General features: G+C 34.2%; 1 protein-coding gene across 5 annotated transcripts in view; it reads right to left on the minus strand.

Moving 5' to 3' along the window:
* Positions 1-26,622, minus strand: part of SASH1 (SAM and SH3 domain containing 1) — a 380,232-nt gene that overhangs the window by 85,766 nt on the left and 267,844 nt on the right. For all 5 annotated transcript variants that reach the window (XM_074309591.1, XM_074309593.1, XM_074309590.1 and 2 more), the window contains exons 5-6: positions 5,580-5,620; positions 3,824-3,910 (exon numbers count right to left, since the gene is read on the minus strand). In XM_074309591.1, coding sequence (XP_074165692.1) covers positions 3,824-3,910; positions 5,580-5,620 — 128 coding nt within the window. The remainder of the gene's footprint in view (positions 1-3,823; positions 3,911-5,579; positions 5,621-26,622) is intronic.

Genomic DNA, 26,622 nt, shown 5'->3' on the forward strand with positions numbered 1-26,622 from the left:
TAACAGCATATCACAGCTTGGGAAAAAAATTAAAACAGAAGTGAAACAAAAAAGCTTCCTCTAAGCTGCTGGAAACTTTCATAAGGGAAGCATATCCATCAGGACAGTTTCAGACCCAAGAATATAGAGAGTTTTTATTTGCCAGTGAAACTATACTCCATTAACTCCCTCAAATCATAGAAATATTCCAAAATGGTGTAAGATTTCCTTGACTTCTCTTATTGTCTATGAAATAAATTATATCACCCAGAAACTGCAGGAAAGTTCTGATATTATAAAACAGGGTAAAGATTTGGCAACAGGGTGAATTGTAGAAAATAAAAACAAAGGTTCATAAACTGGCAAATCAGGCTAATGGGTTATTTTACTCAGTTAATACAGCTTCTTTATGAGGAAAAGGAAATTAAATGAAATCACACAGATGACCCATTTTTTAATTCACTAAAAGGTCTGTTTAGTTATAAATATTTAGATGCACACAAACATAAACATGTACAAACTCAGCAAACTGTAATGGCTAGGATACTAGACAGGAAATCATCAAGGTTTTGCTTCAAATCCTCCAATATTTAATAGCTCTTTAGCAGTAATAGCTCTCTAGTCTCTCTGAGCCTCTCTTCCACACCATCTGTTAAATGGGGATAACACCTATAATGCCTACCTCACAAGATTATTGTGAGCTTCAAATAAGATGATGTGGGTAATGTACTTTACATCCTCTAAAGCAATAACTGGTGTCAAATTCCAAGAGAGACAGATACCTGTAAGCCACACATTGATTTAGAAAACCACAAATGAATATCATTCTGTGTAATATCATATTTTAATTTTGTTAAATGTTTTCCAATTGCATTTTATTCTGGTTCCTAAAGGTTTGGTGCCACATGCAGTCCCATTCTAAAGCAATATAAATGTTAGTTATTGTTAAAATATATAAGTGCATATATATCTCTGTGTGTGGTGTATATATATGTATATTATATATGATGTGTACAAAAATTATATATAACATATATGTATATGTGTAACATAGTCTCAAAGATATATATGTGCATTCATATATTATATATACTTACATATATACATAGTCATATGGATGTATGTGTATAAAAGGCTCACAGTACAGTGAATAGAGAGATTATCTTGGATTCAAAATTTGTTTCTGACATGGACTGACAGTGTGATCTTAGCCAGCTAACACCTTAAGCTTCCCAGTATTCCTAGGCAACTCTCTAAAATTAAGTTACAGAACAGTTACTTATTTTCATTGAAAATGGAACTTCCTTACCAGGAGTTTCCTTAGACCAACCAAGTAATATTTATTATGCACCTACTACATGACATGGTAAGCAAGCACTGGGTTTGCCTCACTTGTACACCACCCCCAAAATGTTCACATAACCATAGCCATACCCATATTATCAGTAGCTTTAACATGATAATCCCATGTATGTATGTAGCAATGCACCCACACACACACGGCATTATTATCATAAACAATATTTTATCATAAACAAGGTTCTGAACTGTAACAAGCGAGGTGTTTTTGACGCAACATTGAAAGAAGCTAGAATTGCAGCTAAAAAGCAAGCCCTTGTTGGATTACTTTTAAAGAGCTTTCTTAAATTGCAAACAGATTCCTTTCATCTTTAATATATTTGAACTATGTTAGCAAGATTTGTACCTTTAGTCAGCATTGTAAGAAAGGATCCATCTGTGAAAGTGTGCTGGCTTTAACAAATAAACCAAAAATAAGTGTGCATTGCAGTTATACATCTTTCTCTCCCTGTCTTATCTTTTTTATTCATCTTTTACTGCTTCCTTATGTTATTAAGATTTCAGCTATGGCCTGCCCTTGCTGTAGAGAGGTAAAGTGAAAGAGCTTGGTTTTATCATCAATTATGATGGACTTAGCTCTTCTCAGTAAGACAGTGATCCAAGTCAATTCCAAAAGACATGGCATGGAAAATGTCACCTGCATCCTAGGAAAATTGAAAACTTCAAACTATACTATTTTCACCTTTTGGGGGGACATTGCTTTTTCCCATAGATTTTCCTTTCACAACATGACTAATGTAGAAGTATATTTCAAATGGTTGTACATGTTTAACCTATATCAAATTACTTGCTGTTTTGGAGAAGGGGTAGCTAAGGGAGGAAGAAAATTTTGGAACTCAAAGTCTTACAAAAATTAATGTTGAAAACTATCTTTGCATGTGATTAGAAAAATAAAATACTATTGAGGGGAAAAAAGAGTTTAGTTTTTGGACTGGAAAGGACAAATTCAAGCCAGAGGTTGTTTTGAATTTGCTTTTCCCCTATGTTTCTCTATATTTTTATTTTGCATATAGCTATCACCAAGTGTTTTCTGATCCCTATCTATGTGAATTGACCATACAGAATGGATGGTAAACATAGAATGATGAATAATTGATGGTGTTTATTTTACTACACTTCACCTCTAATGGGGGGGGGGGGGAGAATAAGACTAAGAAGGACAAGGAGCTGGGATGATTTTGTGGTAATTGTTGTTTTCTTCTAAGTGAATTGGTATGGTTTTTTTGTTTTTTTTTTTAACATTTATCTATAATAGAGGACTCAGATCTGAGATTGAATTTTACCCTTGAATAATTCTAGGCAGGTACTATGAAGAGAAAGCTTCATGGTTCAAGCCTTCCTCCAAGTTTGGAAAAAGAATGACTCTTATAAGCATAAGCCAACTTTAAAAATATACCACGTCAAACATAGCCAATAAATACAGGTGTGCTGGCCCATAAATCCATGCTTTTTCTGTGAGCATTTCCCATTTCCCTTCTTCAGTTTACTAAAGAAAAAGAAATCTTCTGAGAAAAGCAGTGTACCCAAGTCTATGAAAACTGTAGGCATATAAACAGTATGTAGATCAAATTTTCACTTGACATTAAGCAAAGCTGCCCACAAGTTAGCTGTGCTAGATTCTGAAAAGTAGTTTCATGTAGTGCTAGCAAGACATAAAAATGGAATATTTACTATGGGAACGACAACAAGACAAAACAAAGCAAAAAATGGAGGTGGGACTGTCTTCACAAGACAGGATAGGAAAATCCCTGTAGTATAAGGTATTTAGACAGTTCCCAGAAGCAACAGGCTACAAGTTATCCCCTTTCCCAGAAAAAACATCAAAAGTGCAGGTGGCTTATGAACCATAAGGAAAATGGCTGATTATCTTCTAGGCTGAGCCAATACTGGGAAAGTATCTAACTACCCAAATTCATCAGGAGGAAGCAATTTATTCCCCTGGAAAGATGATTGCATTTAGAATCTGAGGAAGTGGATTCAAGTTTTAGTTCTTCTACTTAGAACATATAGTAAGTGGATAACTCACTATGCCTCTTGTGACACAGCTTTAGACAGTGGATAGAATGCTGATCTAGAATCAGGAAGACGTGGGATTTAATATGTTTACTAACTGTGATCATGGGCAAATTGTTTCATCTTTGTTTGACTCAGTTCCCTCAACTGTAAAATGGCCATAACAATAATATCTAATTCCTCATGATGTTGTGAGGATCAAGATAATATTTAGGAAGCGCTTAGTATGGTAAGCACTTGATTAAAATTCTCTGAATATTAAGGGTTTTTTTGACTTCTTCTTCCCCATTTGCCTTAGCACCAAAATTATGCAGAGCCCAAGCTTTAGAGTAATAATAGTAATTCAAGAACAGTTTTAACTTATTTTTATGAGTACAAGCAATGAACTATACATATCCATTTTAACTTGTGGAATAAACATCTCAATGTTTGAAAGAATAAGGGGGAAAAAAAACTGCTTATGCAATGGTACCTTTGGAAGTCTGCCTCATTATTCCTTTCTGATTTTTGCGGAAGTTTTGCCAAAAATACTTGTTTTTCTTTTTCCAATCTCCTTTCCCTAAAAGGACAAAAAAAAAAAAGTATAAGCAATAGGTACATAAAAATTAAAAGCAGATTAATTAAAATTCAAAACTTTCAAAGATTACTTTGATTCAACAAAATGAATGTTGATTTCCCTCCTTAATTTTGAGATGAAAAATATTTGTAAGTAAATTCACAGCAATTTAAAGGAAATTAAACTTGACTGGAAATAAGAAAAGGTTTAGACAGTTAAACTAAGATATAAGGAGACATTATATTTATTCATATGAATAGCCTTTTCTATCTCCTTTGAAAATTAGTTTAGGTAATGTGTCTGACAGGGAGGGAGGAAGGAAGAAAGGGAGGAAGGGAAAGAAGGAAAAAAAGGAGGGAGGGAGGGAGAAAGGCCAGCTAACTTGTTTCTCTTTTTTCTTCTCTTATTGTTAATCTAACTACATAACATCAATATGAGGTCTCTAATTACTGCCATTGATTTCTTGCTGTTAAGTAAGGGGGAAAAAGGCACCAAAATAACTCACACATTTTATAGACCCACTGAAAAGACTACTTGTTTTTAATTGATTTATGATCTTAACCCTCACAGATGAGCTCTTAGACTGGTTCTTGAAAATTGGTTTTGAGGAGATTCAAAGAACTTGATCTCATTTGTACTACAAACAGATCATGCTTTCAATATATTTGAGGTAGGGGCAGCTAGATGGCACAGTAGATAGAGCACTGGGTACTGGAGTCAAGAGGACATGAGTTCAAATGTGACCTCAAACACTCAATATTTCCTAGCTGTATGTTCCTGGGCAAATCACTTAACCCTAATTGCCTTGCAAAAACAAACAAACAAAAAAAAAAAAACAACTATAAATCAATATACTTGGGGCACACACCTACAAGCTGGAGGATGACCAATAGGTTGGCTACTCTGATGCAAAGAAAATGACATCCATGGGGAATCATAACATCTAATAGTTGAACTCCCAGAATTCCCATTCTGTTCTAGAAGTTTTGCATTAAAATGTGTAACTCCAGAATTTTTTTTTTTAAGTTCACTATCCAAGCATGCCATTTTTAACATGTAAAGAAGCTAGTAAACCATTCCAGGCATTACTAAGAAACATGGAACATAGAAAAGAGAAGAAGTGGTTGCTAAGAGAATGAATTACTCATTCTAAGGGGGGGAAAATGCCACTTTCATGCTACAGTTACATGGCATAGACAAAGCAGCAAGAGGGGTAGGAGAGGGTAGGCAGAGATTTCTGATCTTTGCTTTCCCAGTGTCTCATTTATTGCCTCTGCAATCAATAGATACAATTTCTGCCAAGCCCATAGATTACAACCTTGCTTTTTTTTTCTTAGAGTTTAAGCCAGCAATTACATATAACATGAAGAAAACAGACACTGGAGTACCCTTACTTGTCCATCCCTCTTCGAGAAAGGGTTAAACTGTTTTCTAAATAGAAGACCCTTGTTTAAGTTACAACTCACTTTTCCTACTCCTTTAACTAGACCTGGGGAATGAAACTGGAGGCTGCTTAGCTAGAGATGTTCAGGGCTCTTAAAGGTTTAAGGATATAACATGTAGCCTTGTAAGATATTAAAGCAAAGTAGCAACTATAATCAAAGTTGTCATGACAGCCCATGTGCAATGCAAACACCAATAGCCAGAGTTAAAGTAAATAAATGGTACTGACCTATGGAGCCTTCTTCTGAATTTGATTTGTGAAGCGGAAGCCTAGGACGCACACAAAAAAAGAAAACAGGTTGATTAACAGGGGATCCTTTCTCACTGGGACAAGAAAAGTCATATTGTCATTTGCACTATCACCTTTACCCTTTTTAAAGTCATTGCCAAAATACAAATTGTGACACAAGGTTTCCATGTTGAATGAGTACCCACTGGGCACAAGGCACAATATTAAAGAAGGTGTTTGGGCTAGGTGATCTTGAGAATTCCTTCCAGTTCTAAGATTTTTTAATTAATAATCTGTAAAACCAACCAACAAACAAAAAACACATAACCTCCCCTCCCCTAAAAAACACAACATGGTTGGTAACCTGAAGGAAAATTTATTAGAAAGAGATGTCAAATACAAATGGAAATATATGAATGCAAGTAACAAAAAACTAAACCCTGCAAATATAGGATTGTTATGATTAAACAATTACTACAGAACTAGAAATGTGTATGCTTAAAATAAAAGGATAGCAAAACCAAGGAAAAAGGATTAGATGATGTCAAAGAAGGAGGAATAAAGGTAGACATAACACAACATCTTTCTATCACACAGGATAGGAAAGAATCCAGTGAACAAGAATATTGGCTTTCTAGAAACCAATGAAAGACAAGAAGGTAGAGAAAAAGATCAAGATCAATGATGAATAGAAACAACTACACCCAGAGAAGGAACACTGGGAAGTGAATGTAAATTGTTAGCACTACTGTCTATCTACCCAGGTTACTTATACCTTCAGTTATACTTAATGTGCAACAAGAAAATGGTATTTACACACATATATTGTATCTAGGTTATATTGTAACACATGTAAAATATATGGGATTGCCTGTCATCAAGGGTAGGGAGTAGAGGGAGGGAGGGGATAATTTGGAAAAATGAATACAAGGGATAATGTTACCAAAAAAATTACTCATGCATATATAATGTCAAAAAATTTTATAAATAAAATTAAAAAAATAGAATCTGGAAAAAAATAAAATAAAATAAAATAAATATTTAAAGTATTTTTAAAAAAAGAAAAAGAAAAAAGATCAGGACATATAGAATACCAATCAGAAGGCTTTATGAGGTTTATGCTTACTGATCAAGTTTATAAACTATCATTGAGCAGAAAGTAGAATGTAAAGGTATCAGAGTATGTGAAAGAAAGCAAAGGTACGAAGAAAAAAATGGTGAAATCCATGAAAGATAGCATGATGAAATGGATAAGACACTGTACTTTAAGTCAGAACAACATAAGTTTAAATAATGCCTGGGATACAAGCAGTAAGATTCTAGGCAGGTAATTTATTCTTTCTATAAACCAATCCCTTCATTATAAGAAGGAGCAGGAAAGGGGAGGAGGGGAAGAGTGTGAGTAGTTAAACTTAATGCCCTTTTAAGGTAACTTTCCAAACCTATGATTCCAAGATCCAACCATGTGATAAGTCTGATTCCTTTTTAAGGCCCCAAAACCAATATTGTCCAAGACAACAATGGACTTTCAGCTTTTACCTATAAAAAGCTAGTTGATTCCCTGCTTTGAGAGGCTTAACTACCTCTTGGCTGAGTGCATTCGTGAATGCAGCTCCTAAAAGATGCTACTCTACACTCAAAGCATCACAAGTAAATGGTATTTCTTTGGGAATTGGGAGAAAGAGAGTCCAATGCCTGAATAAAAGTAAACATGGTCAATTAGGGGAAAGAGAATGAGCTAAGAATGTTCCACTAAAGTAACAATTAAAAGATGAGCATTATGGGATAGCTGTATTTGGAAATACAACTTGCTTCATATATATAAATATATAGAACATAGAAAAATAAATGTCTACAAACTAAATTTCTTGTTCTTTTTTAGACAAAGTCAGGTGGCAGAGTGAATACTTTGAAATCAGGATGAGTTGGAATCCTGCCTCAAACACTTATTAGCTGTGAGACCCTAAGAAAGTCATTATCTCAAAAAGCCTCCGTTTTTTCTTCTCTACAATGGGGGCAGTTGTAGTAGTGGTAGTACTAATACTTGTACTAGTATTAGTAGTAGTACCTAACTCACAGGACTGTTGTAAGGATTAAACGAAATAACTATACAAAGCATTTTCTAAGCTTAAAACTATTATCAAAGAATTATCATTAATTGTAAGTTAAATGTTTGAGGTTTAAGTTTGCAATAAAAATAAAAAATTTCAAGAATAAAATTAAATATTACTTTCTCAATTCTAAGCTATACAAGCAAAACAAAATGACCTTAACATTTTAAAAAGTAAATACTGGTATCAAGAGGTTGCTGGGAAGCAGCTTTTTCAAATATTAGCATAGTAAAATTCAGATAATTTCTCTCTTTCCATTGATTGTGTAAGGAACTTCTCAAAGGTTATCATAAAATGTGTCAAGCAAGTTTATTTTTATTGGCCACATTCAACCCTGCTGGACTACATAACCTTATTATAGCTGTTCAAAACAGACTCAAAATTTATTTTCTTACAGACTAGAACTTTCCTTCTGATAGGATTACTAAGGCAACTCTGTATTATAGCTGTCTAACTAATGACTTACATGGATATTTTTATCATAACCAAATTTTTTAAATACTTTTTTTTTATTTCTAAAAGAAGTTTCTTTCCTAAAAGAGTATGTGAAGAGCCTGGCCCAAACAAGGTGCTATAATGATAAGTCTTAAAGACTTTGTCAGAGCCTGAATTTGAAATATACAATTATTGATAGCTTATTCTTGAAAGTCAATATTTATAGATCCTCATTATCCTTCATTTGCATTATTTGAGTGGTAGCTGTTTTCCTAACTTCCTATGGTCTGATGCCAATGAAAACATTTAAGAGTTTAAATGAATACCGTGACACAATTCTTATCCTAAAGAAACTGCAACTCTGGTAAAATACAGATTTTCAAACCTCCAGTTAAATATCTTACCTTCTAAATTCGAATAGAAGGGATTCAGCACTTGGATGATATCTCTTGCATTTCCCTAATAGGCCAGCAGAGTCCACTAGAGTTCCTTTATTCATTTCAGAAGATTTTGGGGGGGGAATAGCAACTATTTCCCTTTTCTGCCTAGTTCACAGTCTATACTATCCAAACAAGTATATAAGCCAATATTTTATAAGCTAGGAGAAACCTTCTCATCAATTTGCAAAGAGGGAAATGACACAGTATGAAGTTTAATTTTGATTCCGTAAATTGTCCAGGCAAACAGAAGCTGGCACAGCAGTCACATGAAATGCCATAGATTTCCTAGTTGAGACTGATTAGAAATTTAATCTGGCATGAACAAAAAATCAACTGATGTGACCAAACTCTAGATTTGGACTGTACCAGGTGGAAGGGACCATTGACTGATCCCCAGGTGGACCAAGTTAATGCTTTGAAGCGCAGGTTCATGGGAAGTGAACTGACCGCCTAACTGTGCATCTTTCCTTCTGCCAAATGCTGTTCTCATCCAGGACATGGAACAATGTGCCCTTGAGCCAGGTTTTCACAGTACATTTTGTCCCTACTGTTTCAGTGGAATATAAAAAAGTAAGTAACAGTATTTTCACAAAAGTTGAATGTTCAGTGACTGGAAAGGAATAGGTGACCTACTATTGAATTTTTAAAAAGTAATTCAATAAGGACTTATTAAAAGCCTATTTTATGCCAGGGAGTTAACTTAAAATCTATGGATAGACCTCTCATTCCTTACAGAGGCAGGAAAGTAGAGGTATGGTATATTTCATGTCCTGGGTTGTCAAAGATCATACGTGGGCTGTTTTTGTTGTTTTTAGTTTTAAAAAAGAAATCTTTATTATAAGGGATCACATACTGTGAGAGAAAGTAGATTCAGTCAGAAATGGATATGATGTAAAAACAAAATTAACCAATAAAAATAACATTTCCCAAAAAAAAATTAGATAGAATTTTATCATTAACAAAATTGTCCAAGGGCAAATGATCTTAATTACCATAGTAATCAGTACTACTATGATAGAATAATAGAACTGTAGAATTGAAAGAGATTTTAGAGATCAAGTTTTCTAATCTCTGATATTAGGACTCAAGAAACCAAGTTTCATAGAGGTGACAAAGACTTGCTCAGGATCACACAAATTGAAGAAATGGAATTAGAATGCAGGATGCTTAATTGCTTATCTAAAGTTTCTTCCACTACATCAGGCTATTTCCATTTTTTTTTTTTCCTGTCCAGACTCATACTTTATTTAGCATACAATGAGATTTTTCTTCCATGTTAGAAAACTTCCTCTACAGGTTAAGAGCTCCCAACCTAATCTTAGTTAGTTGACTAAAACAAAGTAATATTAGGTGATTTATCCAGGGTCATTAAAAAAAATGTAGGAGAAAAGGGGAAGGGGGGGGGGGGGGGGGAATGAGACCAGGTTTTCCTGACTTCTAAATCAGCTTATTTATCTACTTTGCCACACTATCTCTTACATCCATTTTTAGAAGTACTTAAAATATTTAAAATATTTCCCTCAAAAATTCTTGAAACATCTTATAGAGTAGCCTTTTTTTTTTTAATAAAATTGACAAACAATTTGTGATAGATTACAAATTCACTTAAGTACAGTAGTGCCTAAATTTATTTACACAATTCTTATGAAGCCCTGGAGCCTGAGGCAGATTGCATGATTCAGAGTCTCCCTGATTAAATTTTTATAGGGGTGAAATATGATTAAAATTAATGGAAAGGACAAAAGTAAAGAGAAAAATCAGAAAGAAAAATCAGAGAGAGAGAAAAGAGAGAAAGAAGAGAGAGAAAAGAGAAAGAGAGAAAAGAGAGAGAAAGAGAAAAAAGAGAGAAAAAAGAGAGCAGAGACGAGAGAGAAGAGAGGAGAGGAGAGAGGAGAGAGAGTGGGGGGGGAGGTTGCAGTCTGGCAACTCATTTTAGACTCTTAGGTTTCTAGAGAACTGACAGGTTAAATGACTTCCCCATAGTCACACAGCCAGTATATGTCAGAGACAAGATTTGAACTGAAACCTTTCAGATTTTTTTTCACTAGAGCAAAGAGTCTTAACTGGGATGGTAGAGGGGTAAAGGGGTATCTATATATGTTCAAAGGATCAATGCTAGAAGATCCATGAACTTAGATAGAAAAAAAAAATGTTTACTAATCTCTATGACTAAAATTAAGTATTTCCTCCAATAATTTAAAAAAAATAAATCTCTGAGAAGAGGTCCATTGGCTTTACCAGATGGCCAAAGGTATCTATGATACAAAAAGATCAAGAATCTCTGCACTCAACTATCATGCCATTCATCAGAGTGCAGTTATTATCCCAAATTGGACATAATTGAGTTTTTCTTTCAAAATTAATCTATCATAGAACAAAGAAAAGTCTCAGAGAAATAGAAGAATTAAAATTATGTACAAAGGTTACCTCATCAACTCCTCAACTTGCACGGGAGTTAGGTAGCATAAGAGGACATTAGGCCTGAAGTTCAGATCTGGTCTTAGACCCTTTCTAGATCTTTGACCTTGAACAGTTTATTTCTAATTCAGTTTCCTCAACTGTAAAATATGAATCATAATAGCACCAACCTTCCAGGGTTGTTGTGAGGTTAAAATTAGATAATATTTGTAAAAGCAATGAGTAATAAGCACATAGGAGGCACTTATTTATTGCCTTCATATCTAAATGCTATCATGTTCTCCCACATACTTCTGTTGTTCTCACTTTGTATTTTAGTTCATGAATGAGTCCAAGAGATGCTTTTACTGAAAGGCTCCAAAGGACAAGACTCTATAAGAGCATTTTCACAGTCACTTTTACATCACTCCATGTGATGTTCCTAATAGAAAGTTTGATTATGACCGTTTTTCAAATGAGAGAATCAAGTGCATTGAGGTAAACTGATTCGTCCAAAGTCATGTAGCTAATAATTAGTAGCAGTCAGGTCACAAACCTAATTTATCAGACACTGGTCCAGGTGTAGGAAACAACAGCACAATGACAGACACTCATACCCAAAAGCTTTTCTTTTCTTCCCTGTTCCCTGCTTGCTTAGGATTGTTATTTAATTTTGGAGTGGGAAATAATCTTTTGAGGGAATGCCTGGAAAAGCACAGTAACTATACGGGTATTAAGACAGAGGTAATTCCCTCTGGACACTCCCCTTCTTGTTCAGTTTTCTAGATGTACACAAAAAGATGATAGGTTTGTGGGTGGTTTTAGGAAAGAAGAAGTGTAAATTTAAATAAGTACTACAGCTTAAGAATAAAGATCTAAGTTCTAGGTCCAGTTATATTGTTTAATAGCTATATTATTTTGGGCTTTTTACAATGAAGAGTTAGGAAAGCAGGAGAACATTCACATGAACAGATGCAAAGTAAAATAAGAAGCAATAGGGAAATAATATAAAGAATGATGCAAATGAAAAGAACTACAATAAACATTAAAACTGAAGGCCATATTTCTAAAATCCATTGATGGACCTGAAAATAAAAAAAAATAACGCCCCTCCCTTCTTTCTTTCAGAAGTTGGTTTGTGGAAATACAATGCTGCAGAGGTGATCGGAGGGGGTAGTACTTGGGATAATTTTGTTAAGTTGTTTACTTTTCCTCTTGTTGCTGTTATTACAAGAAATGGCTCTCTGGACAAAGGAGGACAGATAAATTGGGAAATGAAAGTGACTAAAAAAAAAAAAATCTATCAACCACCCCCCCCCCTTTTTTTTTTTTTGTAAAGACCTTGGTCTGAAAGACCTCTTTAAAATAAGAAAAGGAATAACAACTTTAAAAATAATTTTAATTTTATGGCAAGTACTGTTGTTTCATATGAAACTTCCATTGTGTGTGCATGTGTGCATGTGCACGTGTGACTAAGAATAGGATAGCTTTAAAAATAGCATTGCATTTATTATATACTTTTCTAAAATAAGAAGCTGTATTCACTCTTTTTTTTGCATACAATTTTTTCTGTTCTATTTTGTATATGGAAATGTAGTTTTTGGTGTTCATTGAATTTAGAATAAAGTAAAAATAAAAGTAAAAAATTTAAATAAAGTAAAATAAAAATTTTATAACATTTGGCAAGGGACATAAGTAGGCTATAGCACAGAATGAATAAGTAATTATGTAGAAAAAGCAGAATAAAAAAATGATAGAAAAGGAAGATGTACTGTGATAGTTCTCAAAGACCATTCATACTTGAAGAAAACAAACTCTGTGATAGGTCAAATCCTATTAGAAAGATTTTGAGTCTGGGCACATAATGGACTACATGACTTTACTATAAAGACCAGCTTGGCTAAATTCAAAAAGGCTAACAAAATCTACTTCTATTTATATAGCATTTTTAACTAATCTCCCAATAACCTTAGGAGGTAGATGCTATTATTTTCTGCTATTATAATGAACATTATAAATAAGGAAAGTCTTCAATCTATTGTCTCCCTCATCAGAGTGTGAGCTCCTAAAGAGGAATAGATTGTCCTACATTTTTAGATACACTGTGCTTTGTGTTTACTAAGCCCTTAATAAATCCATCTATGTACCTATCCATACTTTCTTCTTTCCTTCTTCCCTCCTTCCATCTTTTCCTTCCTTCCGTCCATCCATAAACAGATGATGGCTTCAGGGTTAAAAAGAAAAACTGACAATTTTTAACATGGACAATAAAGGAATTAACTTTGCTTTTTTTCTTTCTTTTATTCTAAGAGAGGGAAGGGAGAGAAAATAATTTTTAATTGGAAAAAATTAATTTACAAGGCTGAGAAAAGTTAAATGACTACTTCCTCAGGCTCACACAGATAATTTTTGAGGCAAGGTTTGAACATTCATCTTTTTGTTCCTAGTCACCAACTACCTCTAGTTAACTCATCAACAGATTCGCCAAAAAATAATGAATTTCTTGGCAATATCAGCCCCCAAAGACCATGTTAGTAGAAGCAATAGATGAAATGACAAAATTACAAATTTTTGATGTATTGAAATAATTTAAAAGTTAAAGATTCTCTGTTACTGGAAAACAAAGCGTTTTGAAATTAAGTCTTCTCAACTGTATTTTAGGAAATAACTTCCCTATTTGTTTATTTTCTGTTACATTTCTGGTTTTTGTTATATTTCCCTCTTACCCCAAATTACTTTATTTCTGAAAGCCATGGAATCCTCCACAAAGTGTAGAAATGGAATGTTGGCAGTCAGATATGAATGTTATTCTTTTCAGTAATTCTGGGGAAGGGATTTCATAAAAGCTGAGGATATGACTCCTCTACTGAGTTAAACTACAACTAATTCTTTTGCCTCCTTGTCTTTTGGATTCCAGGCCAAATAATTATAACCCTGCCTATGTTCACTTAAATTTTGTGCTTTCCTGGAGAATTTATAATTTATGAAAAAAAATAATCCCTTTTATTTGAAGCCTCTAGAATGTGTGTTATTAGTATTACAGAATTATAGTTTGATATATTATTAAAATGCCATTTTATTATGCTTTGGAATCCAAGTTTTCTAGGTAAGCCCTATCTTCCATCTCTTTTCTCCAGACATAATGAATATCAGTGAGGAAATAAGACTCTAATTTATAATATTTTGTTTTATGAAAAACCATCCAGTATCTACCAGGAATGTGTTCTACACTGTTCCCTCTTCTATCAAGCAAAATTTTTAATTTATTTAGGCTTATAGAAAAAAAAAAAAAAAAAACAACAAAGAAAACTGAAATGTTTCCCATGGAGTTTGACCCCTTCTTTAATGAAAATTTTTATCATAAATACTTTAATGGAATTGTTATTTTAAGTTACTGTGGTTATCCTCTTACCTAAATCAGCTCATAACTCATCCATAGCTTCTTATATGGTTCTTTCTTAGTTGTAACTCAATTATCCTCTCAGTTAGGGTTCTTAATCTGAGTGCATAATTATTTTTTTAAATTTTCATATAACTGGTTACCTTTGAAGTCCTATATATTTTATTTTATGCATTAAAAAACAATATTCTGAGAATAAGACCATGGTTCTCAACAAACTGCTAAAGAAATCCATGTTGATAATATGTGTGTGTATATATATACATACATAAAAGTTTAAGAACAACTGCTCTATATAACCTAACCAGAAGACTGAAGGCCTCCTTCAAGTTTTTTTTAAACTATTTTATGGATATTACTGCAATTCTTAGGCATATGCTGTTTTTCATTCATGATCCACCCATTCCATATGCAAAACCATCTGCATTATGTGCAACCTACTTATATTTGTATTTTCTAAAACAACTACTTTTATGAGTAAAAAATCATTCAAAATCTCTGCTCTCCTTGTAAAAGTAGATAATCAATGTATCTAAGAACCTTATACAATTTCACTGTTTTTCATTGACTAAACTTATTACTGGGGAAGACATAAAAAAAATATACCTTTCTCCTCTCAACAGAGAAATAAGAGATGATAGGTACTGCATACGCTGTCAGATAGAAACTCTTCTGATTGACTTTACTTATTCATCCCTATAAAGGATGGTCTAATTAGTTGGTAGATAGAATGGTGATGTCTTTTTACAATGTAAAAATAAAAAGTATCAATATACTTTCTAAAATTTGGGGGGAAAATAGATCTTTCACTGCATCAGCCCAAGCAAATAAATATCTCTTTTCTCTTTTTCATATCTATGTGACCACTAGAACAAAACCACTTTTCATTCATTTTGCATTATTTTTTCTTCCTTTAACTAGTGGAATACTATTAAGATGGAAACTACTTGAGGGAAAGAATGATCTCACCTTTGTGTTAGTTTTTCTAGCACTTGGTACAGTGTAAGAACTGACAGAGTAAGAACTTAATCATTTTTTGGTGATTGATTCCATGTCTTTTTTTATGATCTACCCAAATTCATGAAAATATCAAATTCTCTAAATGTACTCAACTATTTGCTTTTCTTGACAAAATATTTATAAGTAACTAAAACGAAATTTCTCCAGTTCCCGATTTTGATATTTACTTTCAATAGCATTTTTGTAAAAATTCATGAAGCCTATATACTGTGTAACAGATTAGTTTTTTTTTAATCTATTTTATTTTTAGTAATGTAGTGTTGTTCTCACTGTACTGCTGCCTATTTTATCTTTACAGGCATTTGTTCATGTCATTATTAACCTTGTTCTTGCAGGACAAGGACTTTATTCTAACTTTGTCCAGTATAATGGCATGTATTTGATTGTTAAGTTGCTATTTCAAACTGATAACTATTTCTCTCTCCATTCCCCCCACCCTTTCTCCTTCCCTTCCTCCCTCCACAGATCTGGACTTTGATTTCATTTGTGTGGGAAACTCAGGATAGAACACTCTCAGACAGCATACAACCTCCCCCAGTGCAGTTCAGTACTTCATATGTAATTATGCCTTGAGCACAGAGATGTTATATGATTTGCCAGTGGTTACACAACTAGTATATGTCAAAGGCAAGACCCAAGCCCAGATCTTATTTTTATTAAAAATAATTTATATTGCTCTTTTGTTTTTCACATCATAATAATTTAACTTTCCTTTCAGAAGGTCATTTCATAAAACTAACTAGTTGTAGTTTTTTAAAGACAGAACAAGAGAGAGAAAATATGAGAAAAATTAATACATTGAAAAAGTCCAAAATTCATGTGAATATTCAACACTTGAGAGCCTACTACCTCCACATCTTTATTTGAGTCATTCTTTATCTTTTAAATTTTGTCATGTTTGCTTTTGAGTGTTGGATATGTGATTTTTCTTTTCATTTACATTGCTGTAGTCATTTTGTCTATTATTTTCTTGGTTGTGCTTACTTCATTCACCATCCGTCCATTTAGACTTTAAAATGCTTCTTTGTATCCAGCATGTTCATCACTTTTTAAAGTATGATAATAATCTTTTGTATTCATGTACTACAATGTGTTTAATTATTTCCCAACTCATGGCCATCTACTTTGTTTTCAATTCGCTACTATCACCAAAATTGTTGTTATAAATATTTTGTTATATATGGGGATTTTCTTTTATTAATGGCCTCACAAGGGTATAAATCTAGAAATAGAATCTCTGGATCAAAGAGTAGTGACATTTAGTTTATTTTTATAATTCCAAATAGCATTCTAAAATTGTTTTGCCAATTCACAACTTGATCAAAAATTCATCAATATATCTATCTTCCCAGGACCACAATTGTTATCTGTTATCCTTAATAATTTGCAGGATAGAAGGTTAAACCTCAAGTCTATTTTGATTTGTATTTATTTTATTAATAGTGTTTTGGAACATTATTTCATGTGATTGTTAACACTGCAATTCTCTTCTTTAGAGAACTCTTTGTTCATATTCTTTAACCCTTTTTATAGTGAATTCTAGTTCTTAATTTAAGGGCTATTTCTGACTAATTAGCATTTTAATATGGATGCTGTATTTAGGCAGACCCAGTCCAATTTTTTTTTTTTTTTTTTTTTTTTTTTTTTTTGCTATCATGTTCCATAAGCCACTTGGTAGTAGGGTTCTTGAATTAACAGTTGTGTAGACTGCTTTAAGATAAGACTATAATCCAATCTAAAACTGATTTAAAACAAAGTAAATTCTCATGGTTTGGGGAAAATGGCTAAATAATTGTAGTAGATTAATATTATTATATCATAAGAAATAACAGATGTGATGAATGTGGAGACTAAAAAGACTTAAATGAACTTAAAGAAAGACTTAAACCTACATCAGTTTATGTTAAAGTAAGTAGAGCCAAAGGGAAAAAAAAATACACATTGACTACAATAATGTAAATGGGAAAAAACACCACCAAAAATTCAAAAGTAAATATTGCAAAATTCAAAGAACAAGCATGGGCCCAGAAAACAAAAAAAGGAAGGCACCTTCTTCTTCTCTTTTGCAAAGATGATAGTACCTATAGGCAGGAATTACTGTGGATATATTGTCAATTTTTTTTCAATGTACTGATAATGTTGTTGATTTATTTTTCTCTTCTTCCTTTTTTTCTTTAAAAAAAATTCTTTGTTATGGTTCTCTGGAGGTGGATGGATGCTGGAAGAAATTTAATTGATAAACAAAAGATATCAATTAAAATTTGTTTTAAAGAATACCAATTTAAAGAAAAATATCTTCATATAACATGAATGTGCACATATACAAGTGTGTATTCTCACACATACACACACATGAACTGGCAAGAAAATTCTTACAACCAATTTTCAGCTATATCTTAGAGACATTTTTAAACCTCTGTCCCTTTTTTAAAAATGACTATATAAGATTAGAAAATGTGGGAAGTGATTAGTCTTGATCATGTTCTCTTTGTAGGACTACATCTAAATCATTTTAGATATTCCTTACATTTTTAAACACTAAGAAATAGAAATGTAAAATCTGAGAAAGCAATTTTAATATTCAACAGTAACTCATATCTGGAATATTGCACTCAGTTCCAGGTGGCACATTTTAGGAAGGGGACTCATCAGCAAGAATTTTAAAGAGAATGCCCAGGATGGTAAAGAGACCCTAAATTTTGCCACATAAGGATAATTTGTAAGGATGTTTAACCTGGAGAAGAATACTTGATTGGGAGAAGGATAGAAGGAAAACTGACAATTGCCTTCAAATATTTAAAAGAATGTCACAATGGGATAGGGATTGGACTTATTCTCCTCAGCCCTGGAGAGCAGAATTAAGATCAGTGGATAGAAGGTACAAAGAAGCAAATTGAAGCTTGATGTCAATAAAACTTTCTAATATTGTACACAGTAACCACAAGATTATGTAATGATCAACTGTGATGGACTTGGCTCTTCTCACCAATGTGGTAATTCAAGGTAATTCCATTAGACTTGGAATGGAAAATGCCATCCACATTCAAAGAGAACTTTGGGGACTGAATATGAATTGAAGCACAGTATTTTCACCTTGTTTGTTTGTTTCTTTCTTTCCCACAGTCTTTCCCCTTTTGGTTTAATTTTTCTTGTATGACATGACAAATATGGAAATAGGCTTAAAAGAATTGCATATATTTAACCTATCCCAGATTACCTGCTGTACTGGAGAGGGGAAAGGAAAGGGAAGAAGGGAGAAATATTTGGAACACAAAAACTTACAAAAATGAATGCTGAAAACTATCTTTACATGTATTTGGAAAAATAAAATATTGAATTTTTTTTTAAAAGAAAACTTTCTAATGATTAGAACTATCCCAAAGTCAAAAGAGCTACCTCAGGGGGAAATGTAATTCTTCTCACTAGATATCTTTAAGGCAAGGCTAAAATGGTAATTTATTGGATAAATTATATAGGGGATTGGTATGGGTTGGTCTCTGAAGTATCTTTCAGTGCTAAGATCCTTCAGATCTGTGAACACAGTGATTCTCTTCATTAGTGTAGATCACAATCCATCTACTTTTTCTTTAACTATGCTATTCTCATCCATGTTCCCTCATAGTCCTTTATCAGAGGGATTTATTCACAGATGTTATTCTTAGATTTTGGAGTTACCATTGAAGGACTTACTCTGCTAAATATATGTCATCCCTCATTTGATATATGTTGACTGTGTGACCCTGAGCATGTCATTTAAATTCTCAGTTCTCAAGGGCAGGTAGGCAGTGCAGTGAATAGAGTAATGGGCCTGCTGTCAAGAATACTTCTCTTCCTAAGTTCAAATCTGGCCTTAGATACCTATTAACTATGTGACTCTGGACAAGTCACTTACCCCTGTTTACCTCAGTTTTCTCATCTGTAAAATAAACTGTGGAAGAAAATGGTAAACCATTCTATTATCTTGATTATCTTGGCCCAAGAAAACCCCAGAATCAGGCATGATTGAAATGATTGAACAAGTTCAAGATAACTGTCTCTAGCTAAAAGTTGCTGATCCAGAGGAAGTTAAATCAACCAACATTTCTTTAAACCTATGAAATCATGGGTTCAATCCTTATCCATATACATATCAAATATTTCTACCATTTTCTCTGTTATACTAAAAACTTTTTTTGTTCATTGATCACTGGAGATGGTGAAGAACTGTTTGGTATCCTAAAGAAACTATAAGTAGAAGCTGGAATAGCTGAAATAACTCATCAGGAATATTTCACTGAAGAAAAATGGTGACTATCACATAATGGTAGACACCTCTGGACTTTCAAAACTTCTCATGATGATGAGTAAAAAGAGAGTTCAATTTCTAGACATATGGTGGATTGATTCTATGGGATCACTGAATGGACCACAAATTTGATAAACCAACTGTATTGCTGTAACATTCATCGAATCTGAAACTCCTTTACAAATGGGCATTGAAGTGATTTGTGTTCTTTCATTCATAGCCTGTAACTTGTACTGAAAGTTAATGATGCAGTGACACTTGGCAGAAGTATAAGAACTGCATGTCTGAAAGGCAGCCAAATGACATTACTTCCCTGCACAGACCCCTTGGTTTTGCTATGTTGTGATATATAGATTCATTAGAACTACACCTCAAAGAATTACATTAACACACAGCTGGAGAGATCCATGGGTGTAGACTCAGACAGGGTGGGGAAAGTCAAATTTATGGCCTACTGTAGTCATCTTACAAAGTTTCCAAACCCATCCAGGTGACTTTCCCATTTCCTAACTGTGGGTTGTAGTTGTCTTCTCTTGGGATATATGGGTTTCTTTATGGGTCTAAGAAATGGAAGCAAGGACTGTTTTTAACATGATCTTGTTCTTCTTCAATACTTAAAGAAACTGCTCTGTTGTCAGGGTAGTTACTTCTTCAGTAGATGAAAATCCCAGTCTCTATATAGGAGATGGATTTTGAGAATTGATGTGGCCAAGAAAAAAAAAAAATCATGACCTTGCAGCCAAACTGATGATAAACCTCTTCTGACCTAGTTAAGCAAATTTTCAAATGATGTTGACTACTTCATTTGTACTCAGGGCCTAATTAGCTTAGTAGTGCCTGACAATGTTTGTGTTGTACTGGCAAAGCCTTTGATAACACATAATACCTTCAGGTGTCAATATGACACTAAAAAAAGATTTTAGTAGATGTTGGTATTGTAATTGCTATTTAATTAGAGAAAGAAGATTTGGGAAATTGTGTCTTCAATAGAAATAAGGAAGTTGGGAGAAGGGGGAAGTTTTAAGAAGAAGATGATAAGATCAGTTTTGAAAATGTTTAATTTTAGGCACCAATTGGACATCCCCTTGAAGATGTTCAGCAGAGTGGAATTCAGGAGAGATCAGCTCAGATGTAATTTGGGCATCCACAGCATGTAGATGAAAAAGTCATAGGGATATATGAGATAGCAATATAGATTAATGTAAATAGAAAAAAAGAGAGAAGAGAACACCCATATTTGGGGAGAAGAAAGAAGAAGATGAACCAAGAAGACCAAGTTAAGAGAACCAAGAAAAGTAGTATCATATGCCTTAAGAGGAAAGTTATCCAGAAGATATGGTGATCATTTATACTTCAGAAAGGTCAAAGAAGCTAAGAATTGAGAAAGGATTATTGGATTATGAAATTAATAAGTTATAGGTGACTATGGAGAAAACCATTCCAGTATGTAATGGCAATGGAAACCACACTATAGAATTTGGCTGTTTCTTGTATAAAGGAAGAACTGAAGCTTCAGAAAAAATTTTTTAAAGTATTTTATGCTTTAGCTCTGATGATCTTAGCCCAGGTCTTCATGCATTTCAGTTTTGAATCCAGGTAATCATATTGTTTTGTTTTGTTTTTTCTTATGTGCACACTAAAGATTTTATAAGATATTGCAGCATACCACATGGGTAGTGAGATATTCTCAAAAGCAGGAAGAGCTGGGTTCAAGTGCTATTTCTGACATAGTGACTATGTGACCCTGGGCAAATCACTTAAAAACTCAGGATCTTCAAGGAATTTTTTAACACACTATTAGTAAAGAAAAGTTCCTATCTGCATTGGTAAATACAATTTGCTCATCTGAGAGTTCCTTATATCAATACTAATTTAGGGCCAGTTCTTAACTCCTATTAAAGGAAAACATGCTCTGAAATACTATGAATCTAATGAGGAGTGGAAATGTAATCAAATTTGGTTTTAATGATCATGGGCATTCTAAAGGTCATTTAAGATATTAAACCTTATCCTAAAGCCCAAAAGTACAACTTAGTAAATAGGGGTTTTGTGTGGCCTTTTAAATGCTATGCAATTGTTGTTGGGCTTTTTTAAGAACATTGTTTACATTTTTAAATAGTCTTAAGTTATCCTACAAATGGAGTTGAAAACTTTCCTTTTTCTACCTCTCTCTAGAATTTACTGCATGTGTACAATGAATTTGGGGAGGGCTTTTATACATGAAAATGCTGCTCAGTTGCAAAGCTCTGAATGAAGCAATATAAAAAAAAAAATTTGCATGTTCCTTTGGAAGGCCATTTGGTTATCTGTATGCCTGATGCAGGATCCAGTTCCATAATTGGTGTGAAAACTGCCTGCCACTATAACTGTTACAGGGTGAATATGGGATAATTTATCTCAACAGAAGTTGGCACAGGGAGGAAAATGGGCCTTTAGTATTCTTATCAAATTTGCATGAGCCCAAAGGGAAGGCAGGGCTGCAAAGGCCCTGACCTTACTGGCATCAGCTTGAGAATGGGGGAAAGACAGAGGGGGGAGATGGGAGGAAAAGAGGCTCCATTCAATTATCTCCTCATTACGTTTCCATAGTGATGGCTCTTTAAGCAGGTCAAAACTTTCTCAGTGGAAACAAACACCGGTTCTCATTCAACATCATCCAAACAGGGATGGCCATGTTAGCTGCTGGCACTGTTGGAGCCCAGTTGAACCAGAAAAGAGATATATAGGAGCAGAAGTAGCAGAGGCTTTCTTTGCTTCAGCTGCTCCAAGGAGTAAGAGGGAATATTGGTGTCAAACAGCCTCTAAGAAAGCTAAATGCTCTTTCCACAGCCAAGAACCAATCTCAGGCAGCCATGGGAGTCTGTATATTCCCAGGCCTTGCCCCTGCCCACATATACACATATATCACTCTCACACATAGCAACTGAGATAACTCTGGCTTAGCACATTTGACTCTGGGCATTGGCATATTATTAGCAGGGAGGACCCTTCCCCCAGCTGCCTCAGGGACTCACATTGGTCCGGCTCATCACATGCTGGAGAACGAGGTTAGCCGGCTGCCTGCTCCATTGTGAGTATTATTGTGGGAGTTTCCTGCCCTACTTCTCTTAGGGAGATGCTTTCTGTTAGGCAGCATGAATAATTTGGCTTCCTATGAATCTAGGCTCTAACAACTAACTGAACACAGTGTCATACCCACTTTTGTGGAGCTCCTTTGATTCCTCGGGCACAGATGATGGTGAATTTCGATTATAAATGCTATGAAAATCCTGAAAGTTAAAACACCTTTCTCGATCTTTTTATTTTTTAAAGGCATACTTTTAAGATCTTGTTAAACTGTTATTCCAAGTTCTTTTTCATTTTTCTGCTGGTTGTGCTTATGTCTTGCCCTCTGATTGCTCCACATCCTCTGGCCGTTAACGCTCTTGTTTTACTATAGATGAGTTCATCATCACCTATCACAGATGATTTGGGAACCCAGGAAGAGTAAGTTGTTGGATTATCTATGATAAGATATGAGTCACCACAATGGAGAAGTTGCCCACAATTTCTAAGTCTTATCACTCTGAGTGCTGCCGGGACTTTTGCTGTTAAGAGCTAACTTTGGAGAGCATTCCCTTGGTGTCTTTCTATATTATTTTTCCATGCATTGATTCAAATAATGTCAGATGATATTACTGCTGATGGCCAGTGGAGGAACATCTTAGAGACCAAGTAGACAATTCTGAGTGTTCTCCAAAATATCATTCTTTTCTATACCCTTCAGAAAGAAATGGGAGAGAAAGCGAGGGGAGGGGAAAAAAGACAGACGGACGGAAGGAAGGAAGGAAGGAAGGAAGGAAGGAAGGAAGGAAGGAAGGAAGGAAGGAAGGAAGGAAGGAAGGAAGGAAGGAAGGAAGGAAGGAAGGAAGGAGGAAGGAAGGAGAAAAATTCAACAAAAATTACTGTTAAAATCTTTTTTTTTTGACTCATACCCTTGCTTTTCAAAAAAAAAAAAAAAAAAAAGGGCTGAAAATTTTCAACAAAAATTACTAAGTTAAAACTTGGCTGACAATAATCTTGACTTGAATTAGCCAGGAGATTTGTGATAGCCAGAGGAGAAATAATTTATTCAGAGAAAGAAGGAATGCATACAGCTTTCTCTAGAACCTAAGCAAAGCTTTTTCCATTCCTGATGTCTGCTATCTTCTCCACAGGTGTCTCTACTCCATCTGTCTTTGTATCTCTCTGCCAGTAGCTTTCAGAAGTTCAGTTTGTTAGCTCAGAACTGTTTGAGGCTTGCTTTCAGGGAAGCTTTTGAGTGATGATGGGGTGGGATAAGAGACAGTAAAAAAAAAAAAAATTGGAAAAAAAATTGGAAAAAAGGTTTCTAGGACTTTTCCCCAATTTTGTCTAATGTTCTACTTTTATCTAATGCCAGGGAGAGAATAAGAAGTCACAATAGCTCAACCTGCAAGGCAACTAACTCCTTACTCTGCAGAAGTCATGACAGTGATGAGTACTCCTTGTTACAGTCCAATGGCATAGCCCAGGCATGTGGGCTGCAGCTATGAGTAGGTCAGCTGGTGACTTACAAAACAGACACAGCTTACTGCAATAGTGTGTTAACTTAGGAACAGCTGAAATAGAGGATTCTAGCTCACAGCTGCTCAGACTACTGAGCCCTTGTGATCAGGAATGTTGAGCCCTTCACATATTAAACATGATGGAGAACACACATATGTACATATATACACGTAGCATTCTCTCTGTTTCTTAAATAATTTATATTAAACATATCAGGATTGTGTTGATCAGCTCTATGATGGCATCAGAACAGAAACAAATAGTTCATGAGAAAAAAGTTTCTTTTCAATGATCTTATAATTACTTCAACAGATGTGAGATTTCATAGATGTGCGTACTCCCTTCAATGAAACTCTTTCATATGTCTATATGGCTCTTAAGACAGTTCACTTCCATAATTAATCACCCATCTCTTTCAAGATATCTCTCATGATGAAATTTCTACTAATAATACATTTTTAGGACACTCACAGGCATCATGTGCTTTTCCACCTTCTTTTGGATAATCCATTATCTTGCAATTATTTAATTCTCTATTTCAAATGACCAAGAAAGAATTTTTCTCCAAGCAAAATTCAGTGATATGAGTAAAAAGATGGCACTCTAGATCCCTGACTCATTAACATGAGAGGCAACCAACTTCATCACTGCCACTTGCTGCTGCAGATGCTAATCAAATGCCCAATGGCAAAATGGATCTTGAGATTTCAGAAATAGAAAGAATTCTAAAGATCATCTAGGCCAGTCCCTTCATTTTATAGATGAGGAAACTGAGTCAGATGGGTTAAGTAACTTACCCAAGATCTCACAGTAGTAAGGCCAAAATTCAAGACCAGATCTTTGGACTTAAGAACCAGTTTTCCATTTGTCTTGCTCTAGGTCACACTGCACAGTGAATCACAGAATCTAATAGCTGGAGTAAATACTAAAAGCTTATCTAATCTGATCCTCTTATTTTATCAATGTGGAAATGTGACCTACAGAGAGAAAAAGTTTGGTCAGAGATGACAAGAGTTAATTGGTAGTAAGACTAAGACTAGAATCCAGTCAGTTGACTGTCCTAGACCCCTTTTCTTTCTGCTATAATACTCAAAGATCCTAAAGGCACACCCTTATCAAATAAGTACAGAGGATTCTTGATTAGATAGAAATTATATACACACACTCACTGCCCTCACTGGAACAAAGTGATTTCTCACTCCCTTCCAACATCCTTGTGACAAACAGGATGAGAGACAGGATACAGCAGGCTCAGTTTATGGGATTAGGTGTGACCTGGATATCCTGGCAAAAAATGCAGAGCTCCTCAGCCTGTCACTGAGGCCAACCTGCTTGCACAGGGGAAATATCAGCCAGAGAGCCAAGTGTGTTTGCATTGTTACAGGTTTACAATAATTGGACTGGAGCCTCCTCTCTCCCTACATCCTGGTCTGTCCTATCCTCCTTCTGTCTCATCAGCAAGTGGTGACCTTAGAGAAAGAACACTTGTGTAAATACTACATTATCAGTGAAAGGCAGCACCATGTTAAAAACAGCAGAAGTATCTTCCTATATATCCAATAATACCGTGGGCAGTATTTAATTGAATTCAAAGTCCAATTTTTCAAGTCATAATGAAAGAAATTATGTTTCACTGAAGTAGTTTTTACTTTTAAAAATACAACTTTTAATCACATTCATGTTTTTTAAATCTTGATAAATAGCATGTGGTTTGCACATATGTAACCTATTGTTTTCTGTTTTATGGCACAGGAGAGGAGAGAAGGGAGAAAATTTGGAACTCAAAAAAAAAGGTTTTTTAATTACTGTCAAAAATTATCTTTATATGTAATTGGAAAAATAAACTATTATTCAAAAATAAAATTAAATACATAAAATGTGATATTGAATAGAGCTATTATTTGATGCCAATACAAATTGGCTTAGGACAAAATTCAAGTAATCAATTTTTTAATGGATAAGGAAACATGGATATAGGAAAATAGATTTCAGAACCTAAACATAGACTTTAGAACTTCTGGCAAGTAGTCTATTTATCCAGCCATTAAATTTCACCATCTTTCTTTAGATTACTCTTTGGTGGTTTAATGAAAACATGAAAGGTCTTTGATTGAGAAAATGTGAGTTCAGGTCCTGAAGCTGAAATTTATCAGATATTTGACCTAAACAAGTTTTCACTTCTCTGGAATGTAGGTCCCTCTTTTATAAAATAAAAATAATAATTATTATTACGCTACTAGAGGAAAATGACTGATAAATGTTAAGCAACACAGAAACTTGAATTGTTCTTCAAACAACTTTCCAAAGAGGAAGCTCAGAGTTTCAACTTTACTGCTGGGTTGAGAAAGGTAGGAAAATAGAGGCCAATTAATGGGAAATAATAAGAAAT

The sequence above is a fragment of the Sminthopsis crassicaudata genome, chromosome 4 (assembly GCF_048593235.1).
Source record: "Sminthopsis crassicaudata isolate SCR6 chromosome 4, ASM4859323v1, whole genome shotgun sequence".
In the NCBI taxonomy this organism is placed as follows: Eukaryota; Metazoa; Chordata; class Mammalia; order Dasyuromorphia; family Dasyuridae; genus Sminthopsis; species Sminthopsis crassicaudata.